This window comes from Centroberyx affinis, unplaced genomic scaffold (assembly GCF_046629955.1).
Source record: "Centroberyx affinis isolate AG114_WGS23_722 - 3 ecotype Tasmania unplaced genomic scaffold, CSIRO-AGI_Caff_v1 ptg001245l_1, whole genome shotgun sequence".
Taxonomy (NCBI): domain Eukaryota; kingdom Metazoa; phylum Chordata; class Actinopteri; order Beryciformes; family Berycidae; genus Centroberyx; species Centroberyx affinis.
Window position 1 is genome coordinate 6713 of NW_027279756.1, and position 17016 is coordinate 23728.

The following is a 17016-nucleotide window of genomic DNA, read 5'->3' on the forward strand; positions in this document are numbered from 1 at the left end:
CTCTAGTATTCATGTGGTCTTACTGCACAGTTGCACGCAGGCACAAACCTTTAAAAGATCACAACATAGTAGATTTGAATCTGCCTGCACACAAACAGAAAACACAAACTGACAGGTTGCTTCTGGAGTGTGCTGCTGTGCTGTTGCGTCCTTGCAGAGAGTTATCTCTGGAACCAGAACATGATGTTGATATTACACAACAGCACTGAGGGCTGTCCACTCACTCTGCTGCATAACTCCCCTCAGACCCCCACATGTCCAACACTGTCCAGACATGGAGAAAAACTCTCCAGTCCAGCCTTAGCACTGACTCATTACACTCACAGCTATCAGTTCTCCATCCTAAATTTATCTCTGAGTTTGGTCACATGTGGTTCCTGTAGCTGTTTTCCAACTACGCAGTAACTTTTGAATCAGAATGAATTCTTCAAATTCATCATGATAGAAAAATGTCTTTTGGTGGAATAGAGATAATTTAAATTCTAGAGAAAAGGATGTTTCTATTTATATCATCATGCTAAACGATGCAATTTCAATTACTTGCATTGTAACAACATTTTTAATTCATTAATTTAAATGTCACTACAGAGTTAAAGATGTAAATACAAATTCAATTGAATTTAATGCAAAATCCCCAATGCAGAGTGATATTTAGAATAGTTGAAAATGTACATGTGAATTAGAATTAATCCAATTAGTTTTATGCCTAATGGAATTGGTTTTGTGTGTGTAAAATAGCTCCCCTCTCCAGCCTTTGTCCATGGCAACACAGTAATCCTTGGTCAGGGTGACAACAAAGACCCACTGTTTGCGCAGGAAACAAAGAACTTTTCTAAGGTGGCGGTGTAGGGGTGTAGGGGAATGTCTTCACCAAATGGCAGGGCCGACCCCGAAAGCTCGCTGGACTGCACCGCGATGCCAATTCTCCTTAACTGTGCCCTCGAGGTACAAGCCACGGCTGAGTGGGCAATTGAACTCTCTGTGCCTGTCCAGATGTTGGCCTAATTTACTACGACTGGCAGCGTATGTGGCCCATTTACATGCCCTCACACCCAGTGTGTGTGGATGCGCTGCCTATGTGTGTACAATGTCAGTATCTACCTCAGGTGTTGCAGCATCCACCCCATTGGCCTCCCATGATTCATTTGCCTGTCTGCTTGACTTGCTTCCTTGTTCAAGAGGATAATTTTTAGCATGAACCTGCAAAAGTAGGCTGTATGAGCGCTGACTTCAGCACTGCCTGGGTTCAACATCCTCACGCCTTGTATCATGAAAAAAGTTTGCCCCACCCCATAGTTTGTAGTGTCACATTGATGTACAATTCCACTGAGACTCAATCACAGACACAGGAGGAAAATGTGAGACAACCCAGGTTAATTTTCTGGGAATATAGGTACATTTTCTGATCCAGAACTGTTTTTAGGACCATGAAATAAATCTCATTTGGTGTAAATGTTCAAATATTTTCAAATATGTTCAAATATGCATTCTATATGTACATGAAATCAGTCTTCAATTTGCTGTCAGTGAAGTCAAGGCTATAACCGTTGATGACATCAAAGAGGTAAGTCTTGGCTCTCTTGAGTTTCTCTTTGGGAGAGAGTCGATATGTTTGCACATGTTTGATTAAACTGCCCTTGGCTACAGGAATAAGGTGAAGTATCCTTAAAACCTTGAGTATGCTAAAAATCTGCTAGTGGTATTGTAATTTGCTTTGTTTTGCATAGGGAAATTATTCTCTCCTGATTTGAATGGGATTTCAACATGCAAAAAAAAGTTTCTGTTTCACTGATGGCAAGGAGAGAGTGGGCACCTCTGTGTACATGGCCACATCTGATCCAATCAATTAATTTAAATAAAATAAAACTTCTAAATAAAAGTTTTATTATCATACAGCTGCTCTACCTTGCAGATGTGACCCACTGCACGGCATCATTGGAGGTTAATTAGCACTAGTTTGGAGTCTATGGTACTATTGTTAGTGGAGGCAATGTGAGGGCACATGGGCTGGCTGGTGGGTTGGCACCTCTGCTACAGTCCTAGGCATCAGGCCAGTTTGAGACACCTATGCAGCTGGCGGCATACATTCCCTCCCTACCAGATGTGGTGTATGTTTGAAGACAGATGACAGCAGCAGCCTTGTGCAACTCAAGAAGTGACAAGTTGGCAGTGAAGGTTTCCAACAGCCTGTAAGGATGAATGTGTGCCAAGTGCTATCTATCTATCTATCTATGGAAAAAATGCATTGCTTAAAGTGTGTTTTTCCAATATCTCAGTAATATAGAGGGTCAGTTTGCAAAAGTGTTTAGTGTAAAGTGAAAAATCACATTTTGGAACAAACCCCTCCATATTAACCATTTTTTTATGCTGTGAAGCCTTTGTGTATTGCACATCTGATTGTGACTTTTTTCTTTCCTCAGTCTGAAATTATGAGCCAAAGTTCAGAGCCTTCCACCGACTCCCTGATTTTCAGAGACGATAACCTTAGTCCAGGGTTGAAATGATGGAGAGTGACAGTGATCCCCCATCCATCGTGATTAAAAATTGCTTGATCCCTAATGAGAGCTGCTCTGCATGCATGCAGTGACATGGAGCTCCTTTAAGGAAGTTATTAGCACTAGTAATGGGACTGAGAGAGGCTGTCAAGCTGAGCAACATGGGAACACTGACAGTGAGTGAGACAGGGCAGCGTTCAGCAGCCTTTTGTGGCTGTCGATAGCTACTCAAACACAGTCGCCCCGGGCTTTTGATCAGGCGTTTACACACAGTGGCAAAGATAAGCACTACAGCTAGAGATGATGCAACTGACACACTACAGGAGACATGTATGTTCTCTTTGATCCTAGCACTTTGATCTTTAACTTCAGAGTGAAATCGCTTTGCAACTACGTGAACAGTACAATGGCAGGTAGATGTTAAGTATGGGTTATCATTTTTATATTTTACATTAAATATAAAGTTTTTCCAAAACCCATGTAAAGCTTCTTGAGCAAGCCAATACAGGTGACTGTTCAATGAGAGTAACAGGAACAGGTGTTCACAGGAAAATCTCTACAGCCAACTGCAACATGCTGTATTTTCTGAGAACTTTTGAAGATTCGAACTGGGACAACAACAAGGTTTTGATTGATGAAACATCATATCCCATACAAATAGTCTTTATTTTGTATTTAGTATATATAATTGATAGAATATAGTTTGCATATAAATCTATTTTGAAAATACTAAATATATGTAGCTATTCTAATAAATACAGTTCCACCAGTAGCTATTTTATTTTGACAAAATTCCTGAATAAATTGTTGGTACAACATCCAACAAAGAGGATGAAGGGTTTTGGGTGACAGATGGTTTATGATAGAAAGTCTAAATTAAAGCACAACAACAAGTCAAGGGTGCCGAACAGGGCAAGCTTTATTTAACACAGCAAAAAAAGAGAGAAAAAAGTCAAATGTCCAAAATATATTTCAAACAAATGTACATGTCAACCAAAAAAAGGCAAAAAATAGCTACCAAATAAATATTCACATCAACAACAACATTTTCATGTGACATTCTTAACGATGTCTTACAAAGATTATAAAACAACAGACGGTATGTACAATCATACAACTTTAATAGGACATGCTTAGGAGTTTGACTGCACCATTGTACCACACACTGACTACAACACAAAGGCTGCATATTAACTGACATGGTCCATGAGCCGCTTCTATCCCATCTTCAAAAGGCTTGAGCCTGGCATAAGCTCCCCAACCCAAAGAAAAATGATAAGAATTTTCTTGAACAAGCTTGGCAATAAAGGCATAGCTGAAGCTATAATGGATGTGGGTATGTCTGCTTGTGAGCCAACCCTCTCTATCTGCACAACCAACCCAAGAGCCAGTCTCTGTTTCCTATGCTGAATTGTTGCTAGGCAATGCTGAGGAATTTGGTGTGTGACCATGAACTGGAAGCCTTTGTGCAAATCAGCACTTTAAGTTCTTCTGACTACCAGGGGCAGTCCGCAGCTCCACAAAGACACTACAACCATCTGAGGGAGATACACCTAAAACAACACTGGGACTCATGTCAAGCTTTTAAATACCAAAGAAAAAACACAAGTCAACCGAGAAACGAGTAATGGAAAAATAGCTTTCTTTGGACAGGGCCAGCCTGTGCATTTTGATCACTTGTTCCACTTAGTCCCGCATTATTTCCTTTGTTTTTTCCCTCACACTAGCCCTTTTCAGAAGATGATTGTTAGACATTTGGAGGTTTCCAAGTAGATTCCCAATGTTAAAAGCATACACTGCACTGTCAACTCAGCTCAAGTGATTTAGATGAATTCATCTAATCCTTACTGCCTCAAAACTTTTTATTATGATTATGTAAAATTGATAGCAAAGTCTAGCATCTTTAAATCAAATAGCGTTGTTCACCCTTATTCACATATTCTGATCTATTTCATAGCACAACATTGTCATTGGTTATTCTACATACCAGTGGCTACTGACAGGGAGGAGGAGGGGCAAACACAGATCAGCAGCTTCTTTGTACAGCAGAGATGGTTTCAGTTCATTTGCCATAACATGGATGTCCATGGAGCGCTATAGCATGACAGTAATCACAAAGCTGCATCTTTATTGCCACACAGGTTACTTTGCATCACAAGCACTTAAATCATTATTGCTTTATGGTTAGAAGCATAGAGATCAATGCTGCACACATACATAACCATGAAGCCAAAGATTTAAGCTCAGAAAAGGGGTCAAATTGTTCCTCCATATTTGTTGTAACCTAAGTGCTGCTTATTGGAGGTCAAGGGATTAACAAGAGTGTACAACACAAAAACTAGAGTAATCTTGGAAGAGTAGAGTCAGAGGTTGGGAGTGCTACATTGGATTGTTGAAAATGAGAGAAATCCACAGGCATATTTTGTCAAAAAAATCTGAATGAATTTTGGGAACATGATATGAAAGGCATTTTTCAAAACTGCATACCATTTGAGCATTGTTGAAAAAGTGTCAACAATGCAATGCTACAACTCTTTTCTGAAGAATATTTGAAACTGGAACCCAGATTTTCCCATTTGTAATCGGCCCGGCACTTAGGCATTATCCTATGCTTACAGGAGTCCTTTAAACACGCCTCACCAGACTTTGACTGACACCAATAACCAGTCAAAACTTCATACACAGCGCTCGGCAGCAGCTTCGGCATTGAACCACTTGTGTGTATGCCCCTGGTCACAACAACATCTTTTCTCATCAGTTAAAACGTGTCTGTCTCTTCACAAAAGCACTATATCAAAATAGAGTCCAGCTATGACACCGGCTACACTGGAAGCCCCACTAAACTTCCCTTTATTTTTTTTTGCGTGTCCTCATTTCTTCAGTCATTTTGTACATACAGCACCTCTTCAGCCTCCTCCATTTCTCCATCATCTCCACTGAGAGCCTATGGAGCAGCGCTGTCCAGAGCTACACTACCTAGCATCAACCATCCATCCAGGTTGACACAGTCTAGACTGCTGTCTGCATGGCAGCCCACGCTAACAGCACTTATCCCTGCTCTCATCACCAGTGAGACAATGAGACAAGGAATAGCTCTCTGTGTAATAGCTCTCACTGTGGTTTGTCCCACTACTGCCTCCACACCTCTGTGCCTTCACAGGCCTAAATGGGGACACCGGCGATATGCTATTTCACACCTCACAGACCTTACTAAGAGGGATGTACAGGATTTTGCTAATGCCTGATAGTTTCATGCTGGATTTATTTTTGTATTTAGAAAAATATCCATTCACTTGTCTGAGAGGCATTTACATCACAAGATTAAACGTCACACGTTGCACATTTCCAATTTGGACAAAATCAACATGTGCCTAGAGATAGTAAATCGGATGGATGTAACACCATTGTAGTTGCATACTGTTTACAGGTGATAAAAAAATGATAGCTTGATGATCAAACCTTGATTGATATTGTTTGTTTAAAAGCAAGATAAAACAGTTGTGAAAAAGATGGATGTGCGCTGAAAAGTTCAGGAGCAAGTGGACAGCGAGGTGTCCACCTCTTCTGAGGGGTGTTTGGTTTCCGGGGGGGTGAGGGAAGGATTCAGCAGGGAGCCCTTCTCTGATAAAGCCATCGTGCCCACCCCCCCTTCCCCGAGACCAAAGAGGCGGGGGGCTGGGAGTCGCATGTGAGGACTGTAACCCAAGAGGTCTCCACTCACATGACCGAGCAGCTCTTGGCCTTCTCCTTCTTGAAGGTGGAAGAGAGCAAATCCGACTTGCTGGGCAGGTGGAGGAGTCTTTTGGAGAGGCGGCGGGTGGGGCTGGGCTTGGGGAGAGGCTGCAGCTTGTTGATGCAGGCCAGCGCGGCGGTGCGGAAAACACTGTGGATGCTCTTCTCCGAGGTGAACGCCGAGCACTCCAGGTACGCTTCTGCACCCAGCTGCTTGGCCATAGCAGAACCCTGGAGGAGGGAGGGGAAGGGTGGTGTGAGCTGCTATTCACTCTAAAATCCTTTTATCATTTCTGATTGACAGTATCATCCTGTGTTAGAATCAGGATCAGAATTAACGGAGGCTCAAAAATGCCCTTGAAAGTTTGTCTGCCTGTGAAAATTAAAATGCCTGAAATTAAATATCAGGTGCAACACCATCATTCAAAAGTTGTCTCAATCTCACCTGGGCCCCTTTGTCATGATAAAACAAATCTTAGTGTTTTTTTTGCCAATATGCAATATAAATGTTTTATCTCATAGTTCAACAAAAAAGTTAATTTCTTACATTTTACTGTGTTTGTGCCACGTTTCTTTAATCCAACACATTTTTGTTGACTATATAATAATAATAATAATAATAAACTTTATTTGTATAGCACTTTTCAAAAACAAGTTAACAAAGTGCTTCACAGACATGATTTGACCGATAGCTGATTTGGTGATATTGCTAAAATGTTTAGAAAAGTTCAGGTCCGAATCAAAGATTACTCCCAGATTTCTGGCCTCATGGGTGCACTGCAAACCTTGGGAAACTAAAGTCTGGTTTACAAAATCTCTGTATGCTTTGGGTCCAAACACCATTACTTCAGTTTTGTCATTGTTCAGCAGTACTGGACATCCAGGACCTTATGTCTGCAAGACAGGCTGTGAGTGAGGTAACTGAGGAGAGGTCTGATGGATTTATGGATAAATAGATTTGTGTATATCAATGGAGAGCTATGCTAGTTCTTTTGTCTAACCTGCTCGTGGGTGATGGGTGTCTGTTTCTGATTGGACAGCTCCATGAGCGTGCAGACATCTGTGCGCAGGTCGGTCTTACAACCAATGAGCAGGATGCGTGTGCTAGGGCAGAAGTCCAGGATCTCAGTCTTCCACTGCAGACATAGAAGACATTTCATTGGATTTATTTATAGTTAACATGCTAATGATTACTAGAAGTTTAAGTCTCTAAAATGTAATATCTTACAGGACTATACTTTCATAAAAACAAATCTGTTGTGTCCAAATTGTATCGACAGAATTTAGATTACTGAATATATGACCAGAAATGAGAGGAGAGAATAGACTATGAAGCAGAGAACTGAAGCCATTACCTTCTTCAGTCCACTGTCCACAGTGTCTGGGCGGCTGATGTCAAAACACAGCAAAACTGCATCTGAGTCACTGTAGCACAGGGGCCGCACGTTATCGTAGTACGGAGAACCTTGGAGGGGAAAAGAGGGAGAATTATTTCATTTCATTTCATTTCAAACCTTTATTTAAACTCGAATAACCATTGAGGTTGCCCTCATTTACAATGATGTCGAGTTACAAACAAGTTCAAAGTTTTAAATAAATAGGACAAGACATAGACATTATTAATGTGGATGAGAGAAAAAACAAACATGAAAAAGCACACAAGACACCAAACTGTGAAACCACCGACAGACATCTCTGACCCATTCAAATAGGTCTGTGCGCAGCTAATTAGCTTAATTTTGTGTTTTGTTAAACTTTGGGTTGAGACCCACAAGCGGTTGCAGATGGATGAACTAGTATGTTTTCACAATATTTTGAGCAGAGGTTTATTTTGAGCAGAGGTTGTTTCCATAACTGATTGCTGTGACAACATGCGGTTGGGCAGAGTGAGGAGGGCGGTAGAGCAGCAGAGCGGCAGAGAGGAAGAGAGGCAGAGGGAGGGCAGGAGAATACAGCGGCGGGGATTATGTGTGATAGGCATCACTTCTCATGCTGAGCCTTACTTTGCTGTCCCTGAAACTGCTCCTTTCCCTGCTCCCATATCCTCTATTGGCATTTCAGAGGGAGAGAAGATGACAATCGAGCACTAAATCCTCATTGATCTTCTCTAGCAGTAGATTACGCAAGTGGAACAGCGGGGCTTGGGGCAGGCAGACGCTCCCACTCATGCTCAGAATCCTTAAGTAAGCCACCCACCCCCCCAAAATCCTCCGCTCGGCGCGCAATACCTCCAGTCCCTCTGTTACCACAGCAACAGCCTTGGAATCCACCATCTACATCAAGCATTCCTCCCACCTCTCCATAAAGGCTCGCCTTAACTGCCAATCAATCATTTTACACCGCAAACTGCCCACCCACCTACTGCCGGGGACTGTCCTCTGTTCTGCTACAGAGTTGGGGACCGTAGACATACACCCATCACACACACACACACACACACACACACACACATTCACACACACCAACACCACACCTAACGATACACTACACACTGTTTAAATTTGGCAGCAGCCAGAGGTGAACCCCATCTCAGATCGGATGAAAGAGAAGAGGAGCGGCTCAATGGGATTAACATGTTTACTTAGGTTGCAAGTGAATCTCAATAGGGATCCAGTGTTCCCCTTACAGCTATAGATAACAAAAGCAGACTGTGTAATCACTCATTAGATATTACATAACCCCGCCTAATTGATTTACAATGTAGAAAACAACGCATTAGAAAAAACAAACGACAGCCACCGCAGATAGAGCACACACAACATGGATGTGTGCATATAGATCAGCTTCATAAATACTTAATGATTTTCCACATTATCAAAGGGCAAAACTGAATTTGCCAGCTGCCGGGAGCCGTGAGTGGAATAATGACAAGCTGTGCTGAAATTCCTTAGGGCTCAATGTCCAGAAGAAAGTAAACAGCGCTGCGAAGGAACAAAGGGACACGCTTGTTGCATCACAACTCTGTTTCTGTGCCTTTGGAAGTACTCTTTGTTGTACTGCTAAATGGGAAATTTACAAACAGTCTGATTAAGGCAAATGATCTACTCGAACTTTACACAGAGAACAGACTTCACCACCATTAGAATGCAAATTAGATTATTGCCTTACCACCATTTACACCTTGAACTAGAGGAGAAAGGCCTTGCACATCTACGAAACATTGTGTTTGTTGACTGTGAGAATTGACACGCATTAAAATCAGAGTAATTAGCACAACTGGGATGATCTGCAGAGTGTGTGTGTGTGTGTGTGTGTGTGTGTGTGTGTTTCGACTCTGAGGTATCTAGCTGGATCCCAGTGAAGATTAAGAGTCTCTCCCACACGGGGTTATCACACAGCCAAGAACCTGGGTGTGATTCTGCATTAAATGGCCACTGATCTAAATGCAGCAAATCAATGGAAAGGTGCACAGGGGTCCGAAGAGCCGTTTCAATTAAAGCAGACAAATTAGTCACCCTGCCAGGGAGGGAGGGAGGAAGAGAGGCAACGTCTAGGACATTTTTTATACCGTATTTTCTCAACCATCCGCAGAAATCTCTCTGATCTTTCATTCTGGACAATGGACGTACGATTCATGTATTTGTACCATTCTCTATCTTTAAAGAAAATTAATAAATACTAGGGATGGGACGATATACTTGCAGTTTGATACGGAATATGGGGTTCACGATTCGATACAACCACAATACGATGTAATAAATAAAAGTTCAATGATAACAAAGTCTGACTGTGCAGAATTATGTTTATTTCTGAGTTCTTTCTAGATATGGCGTTGTCTGCTAGAATGTAAACAATTTAAATGTCATTACAAAGTGTAAATAATATAATTTCTCTACAGAGCTTGTGAAATTGTGATGGGCAAGCCGTCTCATTTGTAATTACTACAGCAGAATAAAATGTAGCTAATATCGCAATTCATTTTTCTGCCCCACGATACATATTCTATTGTCACATATTTGTATTGCGATATATTGAATTTCCATATATTGTCGCGTCCCTAATAAATACTGATATGAAAGTATCAGTAATAGAATTTGAACCGCGGTGGTGTGCCATTTGGGTCTAGCAGCAGCGTTGGCAGCACTCACCCCTCACTCCAGGACCCAGTTTCTAATCCTGGAGGAAATAGCTGTTTCTATTGTGGTAAGAAAAGCGGAGAGGCAGAGAGGAGGGAAAGCAGGAGTGTACCCTACTGAGGCAGATCACAAAGAGCCCTCCTATGCCATTAATCCTTCACCCCCTGCAGTCTAATATCATAGAGGACCAGTCTCTGTCTCTTTCTCTGTCACTCTCCCTCTCTTTCTCTCTCTCTCTGAGCTGCAAACACTGCAACAATCCCGAGAATGGATTGGTGGTGGAGATGGGCAGATCAATGCACAGCTCCTCACCATGGCCCAAATGTTTCCTTTCTTCCTCTCTCTCAACAACATGCCTCAACAACAGATGGAGAGTTTCTGAGGCATGAAACGTGGACAGTGAGGCTGACTAAACTGGGGAATGAAAGGGGGAAAAAAGTGTATAACCAAATTCCTGCGGCTGAGCTCAACTCCATCCGTCTCGATGATGCGACGCCCAGAGCAAAGTGTCGAGGTGGAAATTGGGCCAGCATAGAAGTAGGCTTCAAAGGCCTTGTGTTGGAGCGTACAGGTGGGGGAGGGGGGGAGAATCTGCTTTTGGGTGCGTATGTGTGTGCCTGAGTGAGCGTGTGTATCTATGTGTATGCGCGGTAAATCAACTGAGTGACATGGCTCATCCTCATCATTAGCGCACTCCTCTCCAACAGTGAGAACGCAGGTTCAGGGTCAGACAGATTAATGATCTAGTGATGGGATGACTCACAGATTTGGGGATGAGAGCAGCCCGGCCCCTCCACCCACCCAGGGGGCTGGGAGCTGTGGTGTTGCTGCAGTTGCTAGCTATGGAGCTCACATCCCAGCCAAAAACACACTAGGTTGCATCAGACAGTTATTCCCGTGTTTGACATGCCCGAGTCTGAATCAGATCTGAAGCCCCCTGTGGGGAAAGAGAGGAAGTCTCTTTGTTCCTGATCATCGGCAAGTCTGAACCGTTAACGAGCTTTACTCTGTAACTTGACACTGTGAAGGCAAACAAGGTGATCAGATTAGGAATTCTACTCTAAACACAGATTTTTTTTATTCAAACCAAAGACTTAATGTGCATCAAATTAGCACAGTATCACTACTCTGTTAGTAATCCACTAAATCCATCACAAAGTCATGGTCAGAGGTGAAATGGTACAATAAGAAGGGGAATAAAATGGAGAATGCTAACCCTCATCAACATGGACCGAATGAAACTCTGTTCACCCTGCCTTCTCTACATTGTTGGATGAACATTCATTCACCCAGGCTGTTTCTACTTTCAAATAACAATACATCCTTTATTTTTATCTAAAAAAAAGCAACTTTTTAATACTAACACTAACCTGAATATTGAAACTGCTATATCTGATAATCCCTGATTGGCAGTTAGAAATATCTGATAAATGGCCATTAACATGTTCATCGTCTTTTAACAATGCCTCTGTTTTACAACCAAAGAGATTGTTTCATCAGCTAAATTGGATATTGGGTTCATTCCAAATCAATCTAATTTATATATCATACAAGTAATCATTATATATATACTCTGAAACACAAAGGCTTGTATCAGCAAGACTGGAATAAATTATTCCCTAACAATATAACGAGATTCATTATTCACTATTCATGAGTTATGGCTACTGGACAGTGTTAGCTCTCCCCCCTCTCTCTGCCTGCATGTCCGATTGAGCCGGGCTGATTAAAACCAGTGGATTGATTTTGGTCTGTAAATCCACGGCGGGCCTGGGAGAAGGAGCTGCCTGCCACGAGGAGCCGGTGATGAGGTCAGTCCAATCAATGAAGGGGAGCCGGGATAATGAGGAGACCCACTCAGCATGGTGGGGCCGCCGCGGCACAACTCCATGCAATTAGAGCAGATTACAGTAAGAGGAAGAAGAAACTGTACGGTGTGACCATCAGTTAGCCCCCGCTGCTTGTCATTCATCACCAGGACACTGACATGAGATATGCTAGTCATCTCTAAAAACAAATAAGGTGGGGGGGAGAGGGGGGGTGATGTTAAGTTCTCCACTGTCAGTCAAACAAGAGAGGAAGCAACAAAGGGGAGGGGGGCAATGGGGGAAAACAGGGAGGGAAAATAATGACAGAGGGGGAGAGAGAAAGTGTAAAAGGGAAAGGAGGCTAAACAGCCAAGCTGCATGTTGTACAGATAGATGGATACAGAAAGGAAGAAAAGAAAGAAAGATAGCAAGCGTCTCAAACTCATTAGGTCAATCAGAAAGGATGGCCCAGTAGACTCATTCTGAGTCTTAATCCCCCGCATCATGCTGTTTGAGTGGGTGACCTAGGGCAGCATATGGAGGGGAATGCAGGTCACCACCATTTCTGAGCTGCCTCCTGTCTGTCTGCTCCAGAAACCTTCCTGCCCCACTGGATGTCTCTCTGTGCCCATCATCCCCCGGCACCGAGCCCACTCACACTGGCCAGACCAAAGGTCCGCAGTCTGGGATTAAAAAGCAGGATTTGGTCTGGTGAGGGAATTACACTCCCGATTTTCCTATTGCCATTTTCAGATAATAGGGGAAAAAAAATGAAAACCCAGTAAACACAGCACCGTCTCATACAAGTAGGTCTGTTACATAAAGGATTTGTTACTGTAGCAGGCAGCCATACACCCACATATGCACAAATAAACACACACACTCACGCACAGGCCAACTTGCTCAGCCATGGTGACCTACTGAGGCTGCTGACACATATCAGCATGGCCCACAAGTATGGATGGAATGGGATGTGGGCTAGATGGGGATCACGCTGTGCAGTGAGCATGAAGGGAATCAAACAGGTGCTGCAGACCAGGTTCACATTATCCAGGTCAACACGCTAAACAGCAGAACCCCGGGGAGATCCGCCATGACACATTGACCCTCTTTTTCACGCTTAATGTACATGAACATATAGGCTACATGATGCACAAACTAAGCAAGGATAAGAACTGAAGCAGTGTAAATTGCTGGCTGTCTGCCTTTTCAGCAAAACATATTAGGCACAAGAATGATGCAGTGGATGTGCTTTTAGATCTGGCAATCCATTATCCTGCCATACGGGAAAAAGCACCAGCAGCTTTCATCTCCCACAATCTAAAGTGATATGAAATCTGGTGATTAGAGAATGATTAGCAAATGCAACCAACTGCAATTTGGTGATTTGAAAAATTATAGGCTGTGATAGGCCTACATGGAAACCTGCAATTCAACAAGTGCGCATTTTGTGTGCCAATGAGGAAACAATCAGAGTCCTGGAATTGAATAGGCTGACATGCAAAACTAAGAAGATGAGGAGCAACAGCAGGCGTGCTGATAAGGCCATGTGTGGTTGAACACATCTGAATACAGATGGACAGGATCATGAGGATGAGATAAGAAACCAATATCCAGGAACAACTTCAAACAAACAGGACTCCTTTCAGCTGAGATGGAGGCTGATCCCTCCCTTCCCATCCTGTTCAAAGTGCATATCCTAATATTCCAGGCTCCTGAAGTGCTGCAGGCAGCCTGGCAGGCCTGATAGGCCAGATAGAGAATAGGTGATCAGTTACCTGAGGTGTCCCACAGACTGAGCTCCACACGCTGCTCCTCCAGCTCCAGACAGGCTGTGTAGTTTTCAAATACCGTGGGCACGTAGGTCTGGGGAGCAATTAGCAACACGGTGTCATTAGTGGTGAGGTGTCAGTCAGTCAGCTACAGGTAATGGAATGTATCTAGCTAATTACAGTAACATGAAAACATGGCATCCCTTCCCAAAGGATTCGATAATGCAACAAAGGGTAAACCAAATAATATGTGACTTAATTAGGATGTATGGTAATTGGATTTCTGTTCAATCATCAATCACTTGAAGCACTTCAGTCAGCTAGAAATGTTAGATTTAGATTTATAATATTTAGCATTTCCTTCATAGATGCATCGGGAATAGAGCATAACCTCGCATTACACATGCCATGAAAAGTATATGGTAAATGAACGTAGGATAAACCAAGGGGACGTAATTTTAGGAAATGCGCATGAAAACTGCCACAGTCTGCAACAGACGCGCTCTGATTTTTTTTCTAACCAAAAAAATGCCAGATTGAACTCACGCTGCGATAATCGACATTAATACAGAATAAACTGTAGTGCATAAAATATGTTTTTTTATTTCCCAAAAATAGGAGACACATGATACTAATATTCGCATACCTCTGGATAGCAGTCCTTGGCCAGGACTTGCAACATCGCCGTTTTTCCGCATTGAACATCTCCCACAAGAACCAGTTTACATCTCACCACCAGCGGCTGTGTATTTCTCCTTTCCTTCATGGTGTTAATGCCGGCCCAGTGCTTTACAGAAAATGTGAAAAAAACAAAGCAGCAGCACACCCCGAAAACGTCCCAGTATGATCACGCGTCCCAGCGTCTGTCTCTCGGAGGATGCCCGCAGTTGATCTGATTGAATTTGCCACTGCGGCTCTTTATACAGGCCGCCAGCAGCCAATAGGCGCGCTCCATTCCACAGGCTTTCTAACATCACTTTACTGCACACAGTGATGTTCCCAGACAGCAAAACGACTTGTTTTATTTTGCCCAGGATCATAGAATAATTGCGTTATAAACAGGGGATTTTTAACTGGCAGTTTTGTTGGGAGAATATTGCATGATAACACATACTAAATATACATAAAATGTGCATAATATTTATACTCATTCAGCAAACTAAGCAAGTCAACAAATCACGCCATCCCCTATTCTAATCGACATTTAATGTAAACCAGTCTCCACCATAAATATCCTAGTCTTTAAGTAGGCCTATGAAGTACTATAAGCAGCTATTAGTCTCAGCCTATTCAGTCAGTTTAGGTGTTTTGTCACCTGTAGGCCCTTTCAGTTGTTGCCTGGCCTGCTGCAAATTAATTGATTAGATTGACTTGGCTCCCAAGATCAATAGCATACCAGGGCTGAGGACAATGGGACTGATAGGCCACTCCACTGTGGACCAATTAGTTTGCTTTAATCTGCACTACAGGGTCAAGTCAATATCATCCAAACAACTCAGCTCTTTCGCTTAGAAAATTATCCAATATCTTTCCGCAACTGGGCCAAAATTGATTCAGATGGTTAACTTAAACACGGCCTTCATATCAAGCTCAAAAAGATAATATTTGATAGAAATGCATACATCTTGTGATCTGTTTATTTGCCAGTGGCTCTGAAAAGAGACAAATTAGCAGTGAAGCTGTGTTGTCTGTGGTTGTGTATTGACCAATCATGTTTGAGTTCACACAGGGGGTCTATTTGCCCTCAAAACAACCTCAGTGTTTGATATTACTTAGTTACATTTACTCTCTCAGCCTTTCATTCCCACTGATATAAAAGACTACACGGACCATATGCCAATCATGATGATCAAAGAGCACTTGACCTGTCAGTGCTCAGTATAGTACTGCCTTGCTCTCTGTGCTGACACTCAGTGGGTTGGTGTGAGGCCGCAGGAGTCAGGCCCCCTGATAGGTGACCAGCTAGCGGCCGCCCACGGGGTCAAGTCAGAGGTCCTGCCTCTCATTGGTACAGGCCAAACCCCTGGAAACACAAACTGACTTCACACCCTGAAGGTTATTACTGTATGGAAAGAGCGTTTCAGCGAAGATAAAGGAGAATTAGAAGACAAAAGTCAATTAACCGTCCTCCCCAGCGCCTAGCAGCTTACTGGCTAATTTACTTACTGCTGCCAATCAGTGCCCTTGCAGAGTTTTTGCCCCAGTGGGTCAAAGCAATTTGCCTTTGTTCGCAAACAGCCCATATCATTCACCCCATGCTGGGATCTGTCTGTGTTTTACAGCCCAATATGTCTTGTTTTCGCTATACACTGCTCTGATTGTGGGGGTTATTTCTGCCTGCTGAGAGAAAAAAGGGCAAACACAGACGAAAGAGGAAAAAATGCTTTTTCTTTTGCTGTGGTAAATATGTGCTGGTAGCTTTCACTTCCATCAACTACAATATTTCAACTGCAGCCCAGAATACTTCTCAGTGGCTGAACAAGAGGATGGATCTTACAACAGTCATCCAAGTACATGTTGTACTCTAACCTGGAAGACAACAATAATACTGTCATGGTGCACAGAGGAACACAGACAGAGTAGAGGAAAAGTTGAACCATAGATGGCTAGCTGAACTCTCTCTAACCCTTCACAGCAAAACCGTGGTGCATAGACGGATGCCTGAGAAACCGCCGCAGTGCTCCTCTTATGGGACAGAGAGGGACAGGTGGCGGTGAATAATCAGCAGGCATAAAGTGACACCTTCCAATATGGCTGATACCAGAGGATAGGGGGGTGGGGTGGGGGGGTTGGATGGGGAGGAAGCGGGGGTGGGTGACTATACTGGCAGGATAGAGCAGTGACACCTTAACCCTTCACACCCTCACAAATTTGGTTACAATGTTGGTAATTAACATCAACAGAGCGAGAGACTGACGCCACACTACAAGGGAGTTGAAGAAAAAGATAAAAGCTGAGTCACTATTATTTTCCACAACAGGATTCTCATGTGTTTAAGCAGGCCAATTGGGGAAACTTCTATTTTTCACGTCGCAAATTCATCAGCAGATGGTGTTGTAACCCAACTAAATATTTCACACATGATATTGGACTTTTACTTGTGAAGCAGCAATTTACACTGTATGTGAAGTAG

General features: G+C 42.9%; 1 protein-coding gene across 1 annotated transcript; it reads right to left on the bottom strand.

The window, feature by feature from the left end:
- Nucleotides 1–6212: 6212 nt before the first annotated feature.
- rnd1b (Rho family GTPase 1b) lies at nucleotides 6213–14649 on the bottom strand. The gene is made up of 5 exons (XM_071524884.1): nucleotides 14530–14649; nucleotides 13890–13977; nucleotides 7583–7692; nucleotides 7229–7363; nucleotides 6213–6458 (listed from the first exon to the last, which is right to left on the bottom strand). Exons 1-5 carry the CDS (start codon nucleotides 14647–14649, stop codon nucleotides 6213–6215), a joined length of 699 nt encoding a protein of 232 aa, XP_071380985.1.
- Nucleotides 14650–17016: the final 2367 nt, after the last annotated feature.